The 20,356-nt window shown below is 48.1% G+C and overlaps 1 protein-coding gene across 2 annotated transcripts in view; it reads right to left on the bottom strand.

The window, feature by feature from the left end:
• The window catches only part of Prkca (protein kinase C alpha), a 400,362-nt gene that overhangs the window by 13,936 nt on the left and 366,070 nt on the right, over positions 1-20,356 (bottom strand). For both annotated transcript variants that reach the window (XM_015994108.3, XM_076543615.1), the window contains exons 14-16: positions 15,627-15,707; positions 7,439-7,546; positions 5,261-5,401 (exon numbers count right to left, since the gene is read on the bottom strand). In XM_015994108.3, coding sequence (XP_015849594.1) covers positions 5,261-5,401; positions 7,439-7,546; positions 15,627-15,707 — 330 coding nt within the window. The remainder of the gene's footprint in view (positions 1-5,260; positions 5,402-7,438; positions 7,547-15,626; positions 15,708-20,356) is intronic.

The following is a 20,356-nucleotide window of genomic DNA, read 5'->3' on the forward strand; positions in this document are numbered from 1 at the left end:
CCACTACGGACTTCCTCCTCCACCTGTGTAGCACCTGCTCTATACAAGCAACTGTGCAGACTCATTATCGAAAGGACACTGTGCCATGAGATGTCCTCAAGTTTAGAAAATATGCACAGAATCATTTATGTTCCAAGAAGCATTACAACAACTTAATCTCAAGAGGTTCAGGAAAACGTGTGTGTGTGTGTGTGTGTGTGTGTGTGTGTGTGTGTGTGTGTGTGTGTATGGATTCAGAGAACAAATTGAAAAAAGCACAAGGTAAGCATGGTCCAATGTTAACATCTAGGCAATGGGAATGTAGACATTCTTTTTCCCCTTGTAGTGCTGGGATTGAACCCAGGGCCTTATGCCTGCCAGGCAAGTGCTGTACCTCTAAGTCACACCCCTAGCCTTTGGCTTTTTTGAGACTGGATCTCACTATGTAGTTCGGGCTGTCTTCCAGTTCATGATCCCACTACCTCCACCTCTTGAGTCGTGGTATTACTGGAGGGCTGCCACCATGCCCAGCTTCCCAACTCTTGCAAGTCTGAGAAATTCTTTCAAAGTAATTTAAAAAATAGCTGCCAACCCCAAACCATCATCATATTCTCTAAACAAGCTAATGATGTCATGCAAGGGGACCCTAATCTTGTAAGCATCTCCACTGCGGGCTCCTTTCATGGTGGGGGAAGGAATCATGATTGTGCCTGCTCATCCAGTGACACCTATGTCTACACTTGCTGTCTTTGGCTCTTGCTACAAGGATGAGAAGGCCCCCGTGACAGTTATTCTAGTTTTTTTCTACCTCCTTTTGATAAAGCAACTACAACAATTTCCCAAGGAAGGTTGTCTCTTAGAGATTGGCACACCTAAAAAAATGTTTTTCCTACCTGTCGATTCAAGAATATTTAGTTCTTGGTGTTGACATTACAGGTTAACATCCCTCCTCTAATGTGCCTTCCAGTACAGTGGCTATTTCTGGCTTGTCCGGGAAGAGCTATTGTGCTTTCTTGTGCCAATGGAATTATATATATATATATATATATATATATATATATATATATATATATATATATATATATAAATAAAATCAATTAACTGGGCTTTTGCTGTGTCTGTAGACACTGCTACTCATTTCAGGTGGGGAAATGGAGTGAAGACTCCGGGCCACTTCATTTGCATGACTAATCCATCAGGAGAGCAGCCCTGCAGTCGAGGGCTCCTTAGCATCTGGGAGCTTTTATATTTTATGCCAAGCAGAAAGAGAGGACTGTTCTTCCCTTAGTGAGAGTCAGGTGGCCAAGCAGGCTGGTTGTATGGCTCCTTGTATGGTACCTCCTTGCCTGCTTGAAGCCACAGGAGAGAAAGAACATTCATTTCTTCTGTAACTTTTTCAGAGACAACATGTCTTCTAAAAACAGCCCCTCATTCATGGAGTTGTCCAAATATGGACAGCCTTTCTTTTAACAACTTGGGTTGTCTGTGGGGAGCATTGGGCACATCATGGCTGAAGTTTATTGTATGTGTTTCCTTGAGCAGCTCACTGGGACCCTATGGGATGGCGGTTTTCGCATAAGGATGAGGAGACAGTAGTCTAGTGGTTTACTGCTGGGTCGGCATGGCACATCTGTCTAGTTTTACCTTTATTTGAAACAAATTAGCACAGGAAAGCCTCTGCCTCACCTAGGGATAATCTTGGCTTCACGGTGGCACATGGTAGCCTCTGGAGGACAGACATGGCTCTGCCAGGGACTGGGCCTTCTCACCATGGTCACTGTAGGACAAATTCTTCCCTCACTGCGAGACTCCAGTCCCCATTTTTTGATACCCACTACTCTTGTCTTGTTGCTCTCCTAAGTGTGACATCCCACAGGAGGCAGGCCACAGAAGCAGTGTTGGCCTTGACTTTATGTCAGTGGGAGATGGAAGGTCCTGTAGAGAACCTCCCAATGGATTCTGTACCATAAGGGTCTTTTGCTGGGACACCTCACATGTTGCATGACTCTTTGGTCTAAAGGTTAGCTTAAGTTGTTACTCAAGTGATAAAAGGGTGTAAACAGACTGTACACCAAGGGAACCTTGATTCCTCCAGGTAAGTTCCACTTCTGCCCTGCTATGTGATACCTCTCCCCTTCCTTCTAGTGAGGGGGAGGGTGTCTGTAATTCTGGAATCATTTTTCCGAGGTTTATGAGTAAAGTGGTAGAAAACAAAAGACAAAAGCAAAACAGAACACCCCAACAGACTCCTGAATCTACAATCACGGATGAGATGCCCTGAGGCAGCCAGCCAGGATTGTGAGCACTTGAAGTCCCACAGCTGGTACTTAAATTCCACGGAAGCCGGAGCAGTACAAATGGAAGAACAGCTAATGGCCCTTAGTCCTGCAGATCTCAGGGAAATTGGCTCATCAGTGCTTGTTAGAACCTACTGGAAGGCCCCACCAAGATGGACAAGGTTGTCAGCCAGGCCTCTGAGGGCTGCTCAGAGGTGGGGGTGGCAGGGGGCTCTCAGAGCCAGGCTCACTGGGAGGCCATGGAAGGGAGTCAGAGGCTCTGGCAGCCACACTGCCTGGGTGTTTACAGCAGCGACCCAGAGGCCTGTGCTGCTCACCCCTCTTTGAACTAACTACCTGTTGGAGAATGCTCTGCTGCTTTTTTTCTGCACACTCCTCTGAGTTTGCATTTAGCCATGGATCAGAGAAGCGTGTTTCACCAGGGAAGCTGGGAAGCCACATCCCAGAGTAGCTTCTGTCTGCAGTCCTTTCTCCCTCTACCTGTGCTAATCATACTGTGATTGTGCTGCTTTCTTCTGTCCTAAATGACCTTTCAACCGCTGCCCTGTTCTTGGTAGGGTATTTCCACCTCAGCACTGTGCCATGTGGACAGAGTGACACCCTAGAGACCCTTGCATGATCCTCCTCACCTGACATTAGGAGGCGACTGCCTTGGGTCTGTGGCATGGGGGACAGGGTAGGGACTGAGATCGAGGGTGACACCTTGCTGGCCAGTGTGTGACCAGGATTTCCGCCACCTTTCTTTGTGAAAACCAAGCATCCAACCCTCTTTCTTCCCGCTCTTTTCCCCCCTTAACTGTGTCCCCTCTCTGGCCTGGCTTCTGTCCCTACAGTTCTTTCTGGCTCCTGCCTCCTTGAGCACAGGATCTAGGGCAAGAGAAGATCACTGTGAGCAGGTGTGGCCTTGTTCTCACCTCTGGTTTCTTCACAAAAGCTACAGTTTTAGGAACTTTGTCTACAATTTCTGTTTCTGTCTGTGATTCTGGTGGTTGTTTCTTCACAGCCAAATGCAATTTATTCCTTTTTTAAACTAGCACTCAGTACAAACAAACAAACAAACAAACAAACAAACAAAGTGCAGTCCATTGGGAATAATAAAATAAACACTGCTCACACATTGGCTGTTACCATAGGAATCACTATGCTTCCAGATCCTTCCATAACCCAAGGGGATCAGCTCACATTCTCAGCTGCCTAAGACAAATCACCCCCGGTTTTCTCTATTGATGAGTTTAAGGCCAACTACCTATAAAAGGTGGGAGACAGAAATAGTCTTTTTTTCTGAACTCAAGGTGAGAAGAGTCAGAAGAAACTGCGCCTTGTGGTCAGGTTGGCGGCACTCCGCCTCTTTCTAAAATTGACAGACTAGTAAGTCCTCTCTGCTTGGCCCTTTAAGCAGGGTCCACACGGGGTGGGGAATGGAGGTGGGTAGGGGGGCTTTTGCTCCTGTAGGGAAACAGGCCTTGCTTCAGACGCCACTGCTGACTTCATGTTTTAATTTAGGCAGCTGTGAACAAAGGAACTCTGAAACACTGTCCAGCTGAGGTACCTGCATTGGCTCATCTCCCCAAGCCTTACAACCAGGTCTTGTTGCCTGAAGAAGAGGGCCTCCTAAGAGCACCCAAATCCGGGTTGGTGGAGAAGCTAGGAGGGGAAGCGGACTATCTAGTTGCCTGTTTGAAACAATGACTCAGGGGGAAGTCAACTGACCTGATTAATTTTAGTTTGTCTTCAGTCTGTGCTAAAAATGTCTGAGGAGAAGAAAGTCCGGTGGACTCGCCACTGCCAGTGTTATTTTTGGTGCAGAGGGCACATGGACACATCTGAGGAAGGATTTGCTGCTCCTACTCAGCACCTCTGCCCCCACAGGGGTCTCCTTGGCCTGCCCAGCTTGCTGGCCAGAGACAGATGGGGCCAATCTGGCAGCTGGAGTTATGACACTGACTGTGGACTATGGCAGCGTGCCTTGCAGTCTCTGGGGGGCACAGGGCAGAGTCTGTGGGTGAAGACTTGGAAGGGCTGGGGAGATACCCTGGGCACTGTGGAGAAGCAGGTGGGGTGTGAGGAACTGGTGTCTTCAAGACACTCAGTTTAGTTTAGTTCTAGGGACAGAAGCCACAAGAAGGGGCATAGTGGTGGCCATTCACTACCAGAAGAAGCTGTGGGGCTGTCACCAACTTACTGAGACATCGTAGTGGGAAAGGACCCTGATGTCATCCTTCCAGCATCTGCCAGCTCTGTCTTCTATCAAGTTATCCTGCTTCTCTGTGTTTTGGTTTCCTCAAACGCAAAGTGGGGACAATTGTGTCTACCTCACAGGGGTGTTGGGAGGACTATGTGAACTAATGTTTGAAAAAAGCCTGGAAAGGGGGGCATCACATGATGGGTTAAATGGAATTTTCAAGATGGGAATTACATAGTAGAAGCTGGATAAAGCCAGCAATGGTGGCACCGGTGGTGGCCATCCACTCCTCACAGTGGATGCAGAAGCCACTGTGGGAACGGTGTCCAGGCCGTGCCTGTGGGCTGGTGGAGATTTAGGTGTGCTTCAGGGTCCCCTGGTGGGGCAGGGTGTCAGGGAGGCTGGCAGAGCAGGCAGGTCTAGGAAAGCTGGAGACAGATTCAAGGCCCAAGTCCTGTCGAGGACCAGAGCAAGGCAAGCTCTGCAGGGTCCAATATCCCCCGAGTGCAGTGCAGAACCTGGTGGCTATGGTCTGGGTGTTCTGTGGCCATCCTTTAGAGGGCTACGAGTCTGGGCAACTGCCCTCTCTCTGGCCTCACATCTGTCCTCACTCTGTAAAGGCAGCAGAACTCTGGCCATCGGGTTCCGTGACTGTGCACAGTCCTGAACTGGTGACTCACTCATTTTCCTTACTGTGCAAGGCCAGCTTCACTAGCCTCCTGCCTCCCAGAGGAAGGGAGGGAGGGCCACGCTCGGGATCAGGGACACAGCTCGGGACATTGGCCTGCTTTTCTGGACTCACCACTTTGGGCTTGAATGGTGGCTGGATCTCCCGGTTCTCCAGTTTTTCCCAGTCGATTCTCCTGAAGAAGGCATGCTCTCTGACATCCCTCTCTCCCTCGGGCCCGCAGCCCAGCCGCTTGGCAGGGTGTTTGGTCATAAGCTAGAGAGAAAGAGACAAAATGACAGTTTGATGAGAGCAGCCTCCTGGAGCCAGCACCTTCTCTGTCCAGCCCCGCCTCTGGGCATAGATGGTGGAGCTGCCAGAGAACACACTAGAAGTTCACCAAGAAACACACATGTGCTCTGACAAGTGTGGCCTTTGTATAGTGATTTTCACAGCAAGGGAGCAGTTGGAGACACTGGCCACATGGAATAAAAATTCAAACAGGCATCTGTATGTGTATCATGTGCTTTGAACCTGGCATTCTGTATGTAGACGGGGAAGCGGGGACTGGGGCTACGGCTCAGTGGTAGGGAGCTTCCTTTACAGGGTGTAAAGCTCTAGGCCCAATGCTTAGCACTGCCAACGGGGAAGGAAGGAAGGAAGGAAGGTGAGGGGGGAGGGAGGGAGGGAAGAGGAAGAGGAAGAGAAGCTCCTATTATTTATATGCACATCTGATAAAAAGGCATGAGATCACTAAAAATCACGTGTGCTGAAAGTACTGCAGGCCAGCATCCTGCGGGATGCTGCAGCAAGCATCACATTCCTCCACATGGCCGGGACCAAAGTATTATCAGGCACACGGGTTAGGAAGCCACACGCTGGAGCAAAGGCAGCAAGTGGTTCATTTCAAGGTATCTGATGCAGGACTCAGAGGGAGGTGCCAGCCCTGGGCTCTTCCACGGCAAGAGGCTCCTCAGCTGCCACGGGCACCTTGGCCTTGACCTCCAAACATACTAAATAGGAAACACTGGGTATGGGGCACTCTCTTTTGATAAGTTTAAAAAAGACTTTTGTGATTCAAAACTTGACCACTAAACACTAATTAAGTCAATGCCACCAGTTAAATTCTTAGCATTTCCCTGAAAGAAGAGAGTTGGCCAGGGACCCTGAAGGTTCAAAATGGTTTTGTGTATAACAGCCTCCAGCTAAGATGGAAACAGTCATGAGTGGAGTGCAGGGAAAGACTGTCCAGCGTCCTCACAACAAAAACCACACTGCGGCAGTGGAAGAGGGAAATAGGGCAGCACACAGCAACTGGCCACATTTACTACTGTGTGCTTGGCTAAAGAGCCAAGTCTGGGGCCCCCGCCAAAGAAGGCCCTCAGTGCAAAGGCCAAGCTAGGCAAGACTAGTCTGTGTAGTTAGTACTACTTGGCTTGGGGTGGTGGGACATGGCAACTGTAAGGGGAAAGAGGAGGGGACATTTAGGGTTCTGTCCCTCTTAACCAGGGTACAGTTATGAGCGTGCATTCATGTTGTGAAAATGTATTGATCTGTCCATGGACGCTCCATACCCATTTTTAATATGTCTATCTTAAGAGAGAGAAAGAACAGACTATGTCACAGATGTGGGAATTAGTTAGGAGGCCAGATGTGAGAATTAGCACTCCCCAGGGGCCTGCAATGACTTATTTGTATAACTGTGGGTATATGTATGCACGTGAACATGTGTGGAAGACAGAGGGTGTATGAGTGTGTGCATGTGTGTAGAGGCCGACCTCAGGTGTCGCTCTTCCATGGACTTAGGCTGGCCGGCCAGTGAGCCTCAGGGGTCCACTCGCCTTTGCTTCAACAGTGTGCAGCACCATGCCTGACTGTCTTACGTGTTCTGAGGACTGAACTCAGGTCTTGGTGTTTACGGGGCAAGCACTTTACCGAGTGAGCTGCGCCCCCACCCCCTTGTGATGCTAACCAATAGACTGGGAACTCCTGGAGTCCGAGTCTATTCTGTCCCCCTGTGCCTCGCATGCCACCAAATTTTGCAGCAGCGTGCATTTGTGATAATTCTAGTGTCTCTCTTAGAAGGCTGGACAAGGAAGCCAGTCATGGTGGTGCATACCCGTGATCTCAGCACCTGGGAGGTTCAGGCAAGAGGATTCAAGTTCAAGGCCATCCTGGGCTACCGAGGGAGTTTAGGATTAGTTGAGCTAAACAGCAAGACCCTGTCTCAAAAACAACATCGGGTGTGGGAAGGGCATTTCTTCTGCCAGCCGTCTGGGTCGACTGCCAGAGAGGAAACCCGGAGGTACTCACTCCTTTGCAGATGGAGACAGCCTCCTTGGACAAGGATTTGGGGTAGGACACGTTGTGCTCCATTATAGACTGAAACAGTTCGTCCTCATCTTCACCATCAAACGGAGGCTGTTCCAGACAAAGATGGGAAAACAGAAGGGGTAATGCATTACCACGGTGCTTGAAGATCTGTGAGAAGAAACAGACCGCCCTTCCCCACACGCCGCGGCAGGCGGCAAGGTCAGCTCCGTGAACGCGGAGGCTGATTTGATGATCTTTAATTAGGCTGCTGGTTGTGGCTTCCCATTTTTTAACTGTCCCTTTCATTATCTTGCCCTGAGCAATCCCAAATAATCTTTAGGGAGAATGTTTTGGAGTAATGCGTTTAGTGATTTGCAAATAAATTATAATTAATCCATTAATCTTGTAATTATGTGCTAAAAATCTAATTATGAACAAGTCAGGTTATAGATGGTTCCTGTTTAGAGGGTATATGTGCGGGGCGCAGAGGATGCTTTTTGCCGTTACTCGGAGTGGAGGGAACTTCAGAACAGGGGCAGACCCGGGGCCCTTCTGGCCTGACAGGACAGGTAGCCTCTTGGTGGCAGTGACAGGAGCTAGCTTCTGGATATGTCCTTTGTCCCTTGTAGTACGCTAACAATCACCACCCTGAGATGTGGAGGACTGGTGGTGATATAATGTGGAACATCATGGCTTTGAGGTCACATGACTTTGGGCCAGCATTCTAGCTCTACTTCCCAGCTGGGTGCCCACACTCAATGACTTAACCTGTTAGACACACCAGTTCCTATGATGGGGTTTCTGGCTAGTCCAGAGCCCAGTGGGTGGTATCTAGAAAGAGCCCAAGGAAGGGTACTTACAGCTGTTACTGAGGCGGGGGAACCTCTTGGGATGGGGACGGGGTGTAAGAGATCCCAAGGACCTGTCTGTGCCTAAGCTGCCCTTCAAGCACTTTCCCCGTTACATCTTTAATCCCGAGGGCTCCATCATCCTCACTCGAATGGGAAGTACTCAGAAGGCTTGGACTTCAGGGACATTCCTCAACATCTTCTTTGGTACAAATAACCTTGAACTTAACATAAAGATGGCAGGGGCTTTGAAGGGGAACTGGACATGGGGCCAGGGCAGGAGAGCCACATACTGAGGGAAAGAAACCAAGTCTATAAAGAGCCCTCCCTTAGGGCTGGGCATAGGGGAATGGAGGTTTGGGTGGCTGGTGCCACTTTATTTGCTTTCTCTTGAGCTCTAAATATAAACAAAGGGCCTCTTTTCCGGTTGCAAATGCGTGGCTTTGAAAAGCATGTGTGATTTGGCGGCTGTGTGCAGGTGGGTGAGGAGGACTAAAATGAGTCTGGCTGTGAATTAGTCAGGGCAGGATGGGCAGAGCCTGCGTGGTGTGGAGATGAAACACAACATCGGAGGGACCCACAAGGCAGGCCAGTGGGTGAGTGCAGCTGCAGATGGCCTGTGCTGGCCAAGAGCTACAGTGGTGCCTGGCATGCTGTCCAAGACACCACCTTCTTGGCCCTATAACAGGCATCCTCTCAATACCTCTTACTTGACACCCACACAGCAGCTCGTCTTCCCTGGTGAGGGACCCAGAAGAGCAGCTGAGCTTTGGCCAATTAAGATGAACAATGCTAAGTTCTGAATGGGGCTGTGAGCTGTACCTTACCATGAGCACAGTGAGGTCGGAATCTGAGGTGGGCATGGCATAGGTTCTGTTCCCAACTCTTCAGGTGGTCTCTTCCCAACAAAGCCTTCGCGTTTTGAGTCCAGACAGGCTACATTATTGGAAACTATTATGGGGCTATGGAGATGGTTCAGGTGATAAAGCGTATGCCATGGAAGCATGAGGACTTGAATTTGGACCCCAGAACACATGTTCAAAGAAGCAGAACATGCTGGTGCATGCCTGTAACTTCAGAACTGTGAGGCAGAGACAGGAGAATCTCTGGATAGGCTTGCTAGCCTAATCAGTGAGCTCCAGGTTCCATGGGAGACCTGATCTCAAAAGATAAAGTGGAAAGCAACCAAGAAAGACACCTGTGGTAACCTCTGGCCTCCACACATACACACATGCATATGCAACACTCACATCTGCATTCACATAGGCAGGCACACATATGTATGCACACATGCATACATAAAACGCACACATCACTATATAGACTACAAGATAATGCCAGGAGAACACATGTCTGCCTCTTTGTATGTATGTGAATAAATATATAAATTCAAGCTACTGAGTCCACTTAGTGTTGCTGTGTGAGTATTTTGGGGGGCTGACCATTTGGGATTAGATAACCACATAGGGTACTCATCTCTAGGGAAGACTAACTCCCCCTCTCTCAGCAGTTGTTAATCACCTATAACTTCATCTGGGGTAGTGTCCTATGTGACTTCCCCATGCCTAGTGGCATGCCAACTGGTATTGTCATTGTTCAGTTCTTAAGTAGCCATATTGTAGATATTTCATGGGTATAGTTTTCCTGTTATACCTACACACAAATATCCTTTTACTTTTTTCATGGATTCTCAGTGTTTCTCATATTATTTTCAAATAAGACACTTATCTGAATTCTCTGTTTTTCTGACTGCTGCAAACACATTTTTCTTGGTAGCAGCAGTGTTCCCATGCAGAGCCAGAGAGCCACCAACTTCTTCAGATGGATTCATGGGTCCTCGGGTGCATTCAGAACTGCTTCCAACACTGCATTCTAATAACTAGAATAGTAGAATACTAGTCGAAAGATCTCTGTGCATGCCAGCTCCTTTCTCCTCTGAATTACTTCTGAGGAACAACATCGCAGGTGTGGGATTATACGCCAAAGGATGTGAGCATGTTTGTGTTCTTGCTAGGACTCTTTAGCTCACCCCGGGGCCTCTTTACAGATAATTGCCTGCTCTCAGGCCTTGGTGCTGAAGGCAGGTCAGAGCAGACAGGTTATAATTACATCCATCTTCCTTTCTAATAACACCAGCTACTACAATGTGGGCAAATCTGCTGCAGGTACTCGGTACCTGACCATTTCAGATTGCTTCTCTCCCCCACTGCCCCCTTTCCTTTGGTTATTTTTAAATGTCTACAAATCTGGACGCAGTGTTCTGAGCTCAGCTCCCTATTAACAAGTCTCGGGTTTGTGTAAAGAAAAATTTCTGAACGTGTTGTACCCCACATCCTACTCTGAGAGCTCTGAGCTTTAATCAGACAAATGAGGTGATGGTTCCCACAGTACAAAAGGGTTCATGAATCACTTCCTAACAGGCAGTGGGTAAGGACCCTTCTATGTTGATTTGCAGATTGCTGAGGACCTGGGGGCAGGCACACACACACACACACACACACACACACACACACACACACACACACACACACACACACACACCCCATTTGGGCTGAAGGTCCAATTACTGAGATGAAGCACCCAGTGCTAATAGACTGTTCTGGAAAGAAAAGAACACTGAGAGGAGAGAGCCGGTCCCCTTATGACAAACACTGTGAACACTTGGAGTCGAAATGTGCTCATCAGAGGGCCACATGAGCACTATTAATGCCCTCCCCCAAGCAATTATGTTTGTCAAGCTGTCCAGAAACTGGATACAGACTCAGGCTATTCAGACTTAATGGTCCCACTTGGCTGCTGACAACTGATAAGCCAAAGGCGTATACAATTGCAACCAGCCACCTTGTCCTGCTCATCTTTAGCCTTCTAGAGTTCAGGAAGACAAATTTAGTGCCTAACCCTTCAGACATGCTCATAATCGATCTTCCTTCTCAGTGCCTATATCTATCTGCTCTTGTTGCTGAGTCCCTACCAATGTGGGTTTGAGTGACACCCACGGCTGAGTCACAGACACACCAGGAATTCACTTTACTTTGCTAGGCTCTGATTGGACCTCTGCTGTTTGTAGGCAGCCAGGTGAAGAAGTATGGAATGAAGGTTGTGGCCTGTGCCCAGCATGGCACCAGCATGCTGGAAATCTTGCAGGTGTCATTTTTGACGATGAACACCCTTTTCAGTCCAAAATTGAGACTTTGAGAGACGCATGCAAGGCAGGCTGAGTGGCTTTGAGAAGCATGGGGAATAGCCAGAAGGTGCACAGAGGCTCCAGGTGTGGGAATGGGGTATTTCTTGGAAGGCCTGGAGACCCTCTCAGGGTCTGCATACAAGGCCTGTGATGGTTCATCCCATCAACTTGGTGAGATTCAGAATCACCATGGAAACAAGTGTCTAGACTTGGTTAACTGATGTGGGAAGACCTTCCCTAAATGTCGGTGTCAACAGCCCATGGGTTGAGGTCCAGGAAGGAACAGAAATGAGAAAGGCAGCTAAGCAGCAGCCGTCACCTCTCTCTGCTTTCTGACTGACTGCAATGTGACCAGCGGTCTCCAGCATCTACCGTGATGACCTCTGAGTACCCACGTGCTGTGAGCCAAAACGAACAGTACCTTCCTGATCTGGCGAGTCTTTTGTCGCCACCACGGAGCCCAAGGAAGACTTAGTTTCTGGGCTCCTCACTAGGGAATGCAGCCTAGCAAGTCCTGGAGAAGAAGGCAGGCATGTCGGTGGGGAGGGGGAAGAGGGAGGAGAGATGGAAGGAAGAAGAGGAGACAGAGAGGACTCCGCTGCAGGCTGTTCTGAGACCCCAGTCTTCTGTCAGCCAATAAGGAGCATAGGCATGGATGCTCTTGGAAAATGGGGTAAGTGCCCTTAGAAACCCAGCCTGTGTCTCTGCCTGGATGATTTTACTGGCTGACACATGGAAATGTGACTTGTGATGAAGGCAGGGTATGTCTCTGGATGTGAGGGCTCAACACTCATAATCAGAGAGGGGCCTAGACTTCACTTTGCCTGCCTGATCAGCAAGGCTCCCAGGTGGCTGGGAATTCACAACCAAATTTTGTTGTCAAAATGTTCAAGAGGGGAAACTGACTTCAGGCCCAGGAGTCATGCTTCCCTACCTGTGTGCCACAGAACAGTGAGTCGGCATAACCTGCTTTTCTGTGTTAATGCGCTGAGGCATTCCACCCAGGAGGAAGGCTCAGATTCCAGGGGGGAGGGGACCTGAATAAACAAACAAACCCCTCTTTCCATGTCGCTCACATCTTAATGGACTGGGGAATACTGACCAAATGCGGGCAGGTGTTTGCATTTTTCCGTAGTTAAAAAAAAAATTTAGGTGTCTCCTATATATGAGATAATGAGAGAGACATAAAGGACAGCCTTCCTGTCCTGGAGTAAAAGTCTTGAGATGACAACTGTGTTCACATGGCCAGAAGATCTCCCCCTCCCTTACCATGCCCCAGCCTCACTGGCGGTTTCCCTTTGGTTCTTACACAAGGCTAGATGCTTTTTCCTCTTGGTGTATCACATTTTCTTCATCTAACTAGTCTGTCTCTCTCCTTCTCTAAGCTGCGAGCTGCATGAAGGTGAGGATTTCTGTCTATTCTGTCCTCACTGTACATAGGAAGCATTCAGTGTGCAAATAAATTATGGCCGATGAATGGAGCATCTCAGAATGGTGGGCATTTTCTCCTCAGAAATATATGTCTCTGAGTAAGGCAGGGGCATTTCTGTCCATTCTTGATTATTAAGATTCTTGGCTCTAAGGTCAAGGTCCCCAGGCCTAGCTCAGAGTTCTAGGAATTAAAACAAAAGCCAACAGCAGAATTGCTGTGGTGATCCGAAGGAGAAGGTCCCCATAGGCTCGTATGTTTGAATATTTGGTTCTCAGCTGGTGGAGCTTTCAGGAAGGATTGGGAGTGTGGCCTTGAAGGAGCAGGTGTGACACCAGGGGTGGACTTTTCCATTCCAAGTTAGCTCTCTTTGCCTCCTACTTGTAGGTAATGACATCAGCTCTCAGCTACTGCTCCAGCACCATGCCTGCCTGTGGGCCACCATGGTCCCCATTATGATGGTCATGAATTCTAAGCCCCAAATTAAACTCTTACATAAGTTGCCCTGGTCATGATGTCTTATCACAGCAACAGAAAAGTGACTAAGGCAGGAATAAAGTCAGAGATCCTCAAGGCTCCACCAAACCACTGCCTCCAGCCAAGCTCTCAGACAGCGCTGCATCCCAGCCCACTCTGCGGACAGGGAGAGTCAAATGGCCTGTGCCACATAGGCAGGGGTGACCGCTGTCACTCAGGCCTGGTCCTAAAATGTTCCCTGTGTCTGTTCCCCCACTCTCTCTTCATCACCGGCTGAAATGAGGTGTGTCAGTGGAGGGCTGGGAGACCCTTACCCACAGCAGAGAGGAAGGACAGGAAAGCTGTCCTCGGACTCACCTTCCTCGTCTGCCACCTCTGCTGGGTACAGAGGACCGTATGGAGAGTGGGAGGCAGCCACTGAGATCTGGGGGCTGTTTATTAAAGCAGTCAGGGTGGATTGCAGTGGCTGAGCTGTTGAAGACATTGCATGGGAAAGTGCCATGTGAGGCAACACACTTGTTTCTTGGGTAAGAGTCACATCTAAAGTGAAATCTAACTTGCCTTTTCAAAACAGGAAGTTTAGCCTTGCTGGACTTGGGTGAAAAGGATACTGCATTGCCAACAGTGAGATAGGAGGGGACAGGAAGGGGCTACAGGCGAGTTTCACTGGCTTCTTCCTTTAATAATAAGTCATAATCAATGGCTGGGATGATTTTTGTTGATCATCTTATAGGGAACTACAAACCAATGCCAGTTCTGAGGTTCTGAAAAACTCACAGTGACTACCGTGTCCACACTCCGACATGGTGTCTACCGTGTCCACACTCCAGCATGGTGTCTACCGTGTCCACACTCCAGCATGGTGACTACCGTGTCCACACTCTGACATGGTGTCTACCTTGTCCACACTCCAGCATGGTGACTACCGTGTCCACACTCTGACATGGTGTCTACCGTGTCCACACTCCAGCATGGTGTCTACCGTGTCCACACTCCAACATGGTGTCTACCGTGTCCACACTCTGACATGGTGACTACCGTGTCCACACTCCAGCATGGTGTCTACCGTGTCCACACTCTGACATGGTGCCTACCATGTCCACACTCTGACATGGTGTCTACCGTGTCCACACTCCAGCATGGTGTCTACCGTGACCACACTCTGACATGGTGATTACCGTGTCCACACTCTGACATGGTGTCTACCGTGTCCACACTCTGACATGGTGTCTACCGTGTCCACACTCCAGCATGGTGTCTACCGTGTCCACACTCTGACATGGTGTCTACGTGTCCACACTCTGACATGGTGTCTACGTGTCCACACTCTGACATGATGACTACCGTGTCCACACTCTGACATGGTGTCTACCGTGTCCACACTCCAGCATGGTGACTACCGTGTCCACACTCTGACATGGTGTCTACCGTGTCCACACTCTGACATGGTGTCTACCGTGTCCACACTCTGACATGGTGCCTACCGTGTCCACACTCTGACATGGTGTCTACGTGTCCACACTCCGACATGGTGTCTACCGTGTCCACACTCTGACATGTTGTCTACGTGTCTACACTCTGACATGGTGTCTACCGTGTCCACACTCTGACATGGTGACTACCGTGTCCACACTCTGACATGGTGTCTACCGTGTCCACACTCTGACATGGTGACTACGTGTCCACACTCCAGCATGGTGTCTACCGTGTCCACACTCCAGCATGGTGTCTACCGTGTCCACACTCCAGCATGATGACTACCGTGTCCACACTCCGACATGGTGACTACCGTGTCCACACTCTGACATGGTGTCTACCGTGTCCACACTCCGACATGGTGTCTACCGTGTCCACACTCTGACATGGTGACTACCGTGTCCACACTCCAGCATGGTGTCTACCATGTCTACACTCTGACATGGTGTCTACCGTGTCCACACTCTGACATGGTGTCTACGTGTCCACACTCCAGCATGGTGTCTACCGTGTCCACACTCCAGCATGGTACCTACGTGTCCACACTCCAGCATGATGCCTACGTGTCCACACTCTAGGCTGCTACTTTACATTTGGAGTTTCTATGATCAGGAACATATCATCTGCTCTTTGGAGTTTTTCTCCCTCTCTCCCTGGGTCAAGGATTTTGGAGCCACATTTGCCACACTGTCCTGCCATCACTGCCTCTGTCCAGTGGAGGTCACACCCCACGCAACAGCAACAAACAAATGCAAACATGTAGTGAAACATTACCTGCCCGGCGAGCATCTCATACAGCAGCACACCGTACGCCCACCAGTCCACAGATTTTCCATATGGTTGGTAAGCAATTATCTGTGTGAAAACAAACACATCAGTCACATGTCGCAGTAACTCAAAGAGCTCCTGTCAAGAGAGGTTAAGTCAAGCAGGTAGGTGTGTAAATGCAGCTGTTGCAAATGAGGTGGTGGTAGATTCTGCTTTGATTTTGACACAGAGGGACAGGAAAAGGACCCTTCAAAGGGGGTGCAATGAGAACTGCCACCTAAATCTTGTTTCGGGATTCCTCTTGTGGATTCACTTGGAGATGTCACTGACTGTCTGAAGGTAGATCTACTTACCCTCGTGGTGAAAAATATTTAGACAGTGAGTTGGATTTAATGATTAAAAAACTTAAGAGGGAGCTGGAGAGATGGCTCAGGGATTATGAACACTTATTGCTCTTGCAGAGGACCCAGGTTTGGCTCCCAGAACCCACATCAGGTAGTTAGAATTGTCTGAAACTACAGTTCCAAGGGATCTGATGCCCTCTTCTGGCCTCTGCAGGCATCTGCATGTACATGGCACACATACATACACTCAGGGGCACACACACATAAGATAAATAAATCCTAAAAAAATTACATCAAGAGAGGTTACATACTTTTGAATGACTACACAATGGTTAGTTTATGGATAGCATGGTGACGATCAGTAAGTTAATTTCTACTGATTTATCCCTGGTGGCTGTTATTCTCAATAAGAATTAACTAATAAGAGAATTTACAAATAGGATTTTGCCAACCTGCTAGCCTATAGTTACTTTATTCAACAGTAGAGCACGGGGACCTGGAGAGATGGTTCAGTGGTTAAGAACACTTGTTCCTCTTGCAGAGGATCCAGGCTCAATTCCCAGCACCCACAGGGTACCTCATAAATGTCTGCAATTCCAGTTCCAGGGTATCCGACCTCCTTTTCTGTTCTCCATGGGCATCAGACAAGTGAATGGTACACAGACATACACGTGGGCAAAACATTCATAATACAACATTAAAAAAAATAGTAGGCCATGAACATCTCTGCAAAAACCTTTGACTATTTCTGCAGGACAAATTCCTATGAGTAGAATTGTTGGGTCAGAATAGTTCTTTTTGATTCAGAAGCAGAGCTTTGGACAGATTGCCAGACTGCTTGCAGAGCACCACAATGCATCCCGATGGGCAGCAAAAGAGTTGAGTCTGTGTCCTTGAATTCTCACCAAAAGCACTCACTGTCATTGTTTCCCAGAGTGCCAATTTGATGACTGAAAGTGATATATCAATAGTCTTTTTATTTCCATTTTATTCACATGGGAATTAGACACCTGTGCTTCTCTTTTTAGTAAGCTGCCTGATTATCCTAATTGACAGGCCCATCCATTCATTCTTTTGGAGACTATGGGAAGTGCTAGGGATACACTGTAGAAAGGACAAGGTTCCTACCCTCACACAGACTACAGGGACATTTTTATATTGATTAATGAAAGTTCTTTATATCTTAAGGAGATGCAGCCTCTGCTTTAATTTTTATAAACTATAATCCATCACAATTCATCAATGTTTTATGTTTTGTTTAGTATACCCTTTGATGGTTAAACACTTCAACTTTTAAACTGGGTAATGGATGGAGAGAGGAAGTGATATTTGACTTCCTGGTTGAGGCATGTACAGGCTCATTTGTCTCCTGGCACACTGTGATTCTGGATACTCATGGTCTGGATGTCTTAATGCAAGACAGAGGAGGGTTGCCTGATCTCTGCTGGCTAGCGGTGAGCAGACCTCCAGAGTGGCAGGAGACTGAGACACCAGTGACTAGACGCAGTTACCCCACTACTAACAAATTGCTACCTCACCTTTTCTTCACCTTTTCTGTCTGGACCAAACAGCAATAAAAACCCTCTTCGGAGAGTGAAAGTCCACTTGCTGAACTACTACGTGTGGAACAATTTATGTACATCTTCTCATGCCACATGATGGAGAGACACAATTATTCTCATTTTATAGATGGGAAAACTGAGTTTCAGAAAGTTAACAGACTTGCCAAACCCACTTAGTGATTAAGTGGTTTTTAGATGCTGGTTCCTATTTTTTAAAAGAGAATTTTTTTGGCTTTCAAATATATCTATGCTGGACTTGATAAAATATTATCAAAGGGTATTGAAGATCAGCCTAAAGGGGAATAACTTTAAATGGTTTAAAGTATAGTAGCATAATGATGTTTTAAAAGCAGTTGCATAAACTGCTATCCTCGGCATACAAAGCCATTTCCTATAATCTGTGTTACTCACTGTCTCATGGAGCTGATGTTGAACCCAGAAAGTAGCTAGATAAATGAGGAATTTAGACTTTATTTCATTTCTGGGTCTTGCTACTTTGCAGCCCAGGCTGGCCTCCAACTCACAAACTCTTAACTGCTGGGATATTAGCATGTGTCACCATGCATGGCAACCGTTTAGTTCATATTCTACATGCCATGAATACCCAAGTAGGTCCATCAGCCAGACTCCTGTGTTCACATGGTGCTGTCATGTTCACATGGTCTAAGTCATGTCTGATTCTAGAAAGCTGCCGGAGGGTGTGAGAATTCAGTTTCTCTTCCCACGGAGCTACAGCTCCTAAAGGTCACAGCTACCTACAGAGTTTTTTTCTCCCTTCTCCCCACCACTCGGCCCCAGATCACTCTATTTCTGAAGCATTAAACTCCCATACCCCTGCCGAGAACACCCTCTCCCTTCTCCAAGGTCTACAAAAGCAGAATGTCAAATGCCAATGGCTTTTCTTTTACCCACTGCATTGTTGGCCTAGCTGAGTCGCCTGCTCAGCCACCAGACCAGGATCACAGTCACTCTGGGCACAGCCATGCTGTCAGTTGTAATATGAAGGTGACATTTGGAAGGCAGCCCAAGCCCTCCTTCTCCGAGAAGTTCATCAGTGCCATCTTCGGCTTGCACACCAGATGATCTCAGTTCCGGGGTACAGTGTGCAACCTCAGCATCAGAACTTTCTTTCCACAGTAAAGCACACTTGCCCTCAAGGGTCTATTGCTATGAATAAACATCTCTAACGAACCAAAACCCCAGGCAGAAAGGGAAGCGGTAACTAGGGAGCCCTTCTTGAGGGCCGGCGGTCAGACCCACAGATCTGGGATGCTGTCTAGAGCCATGCTGTCCAATGGCCATTAGCCATGTGTTTACTAAGCATATGAGATATGGCCAGTCTAAACTGAGATGTCTCTAGGTGTAAAATAGTTATAAGATTTTGATAATTTTATAAAAAAAGGAAAATAGCTCCTTTGCAAGTTTTTAACTTTAGGCATACTGGGTTAAATAAGATACAACAAAATCAATCTCATCTGTTTCTTTTGTGACCATTAAAAACATGCCTGCTAAGTGCAGCTGTGATTGGCTCTTCATTTTCACTGGACGGTGATGGTTCTGGGCCCATAGAGTCTACCAATCTCTACAGTTCACTTAGGTTCTCTGGCTCACCTTGGCCTCGGGATTCCAGCTCTGAGCTGAAGACTAGGTTCAGAGAGCACAGAACAGCTATGAGAGTCTCTTGGGTCTGTCACCAGTGGGGACAGATGCAGGTGCCTCTGGCACTTGTGGACCAAGGGAGGCTTACAGCCAAGCTTGGGCTGCCTGATATGCCGAGGCCCAGGGCCAGGGCCAGGGGCTGCCATGGCAATTTGGCTTCCCATAATGGGGCAGCTCACAAAAGAAGGCCAGCTTGGCAAGAGGGTCTAGAGTTGGCAGGTTTCCCCGCAGCACATGGGAGGTTGAACTTTGGCTTTGAAGACAGACCCCGACCGGGGCCACTGTCACTCCTTTTACAGCTATTTGTCACTATGATCACTGTGATTATATGTATATGAGCCAATTGCTTAGGGGACTGTCAGGATGTTACAAATGGCTGCCTGTCTTGTAAAAGTGAGGTATGAATAGGCTTTCTTCCAGAACGGGCACAGGACCAGGGCATGAAAGCATCAGGGGGTGGCTTCTCATTTCCCATCAGGCCAATGGGCCCAGTGAGGGCTACCGGAAGACCACTGGTTAAGGGCCACCCAGCCTTCTCCCCTCTGCCAAGGCTACTGGCTTAAAGGCATCCCAGAGCAGTGGACACTTTCAGATGATGTCTGACTTTTGACAGGTCAGAGATGGGAGAGCTTGAGGACACTGTGGGACAAGACTGGAAGAAACAAGGGCATGACCAACATCACTACCACAGGCTAGGGTCTTCATCTGTTAATTCATCTAGATCTTCTGAGGTCTATTTTAAAGAAGAGGAACTGAGGCAGACAGAGGTGTGGAGCTTGCTCAGGATTATACAGCTAGTCAGTGGTAAGGTTGGACACAATCCTTGGTCATTCAGATGACTTCAATGGCTTCACTTTGACCATTTGAAGATGCTGCTTGTTCTGGCCTAGAGCAGTTTCCTAGACATCTCTTGGGAAAGCCAGCTTGGTAGAGGTGGTTCATGTTAAGCTGTGCCAAGCAGCTGGGAAAGCACTCTGCCCTCCATGTTTCTGGCACTCTGCCTATGGACCCTGTAATTCCACCGAGTGTGAAGACAGTTGGTTCTGCTGGTTCATAGGCTTGAACTGGACCCTAGCTTATTTTTGTATAACATCTACTGACTGTCCAGGGTACATTCTTAAATAAGTGAAAGGTCTGAACACACACACACACACACACACACACACACACA

Source organism: Peromyscus maniculatus, chromosome 8 (assembly GCF_049852395.1).
Source record: "Peromyscus maniculatus bairdii isolate BWxNUB_F1_BW_parent chromosome 8, HU_Pman_BW_mat_3.1, whole genome shotgun sequence".
In the NCBI taxonomy this organism is placed as follows: domain Eukaryota; kingdom Metazoa; phylum Chordata; class Mammalia; order Rodentia; family Cricetidae; genus Peromyscus; species Peromyscus maniculatus.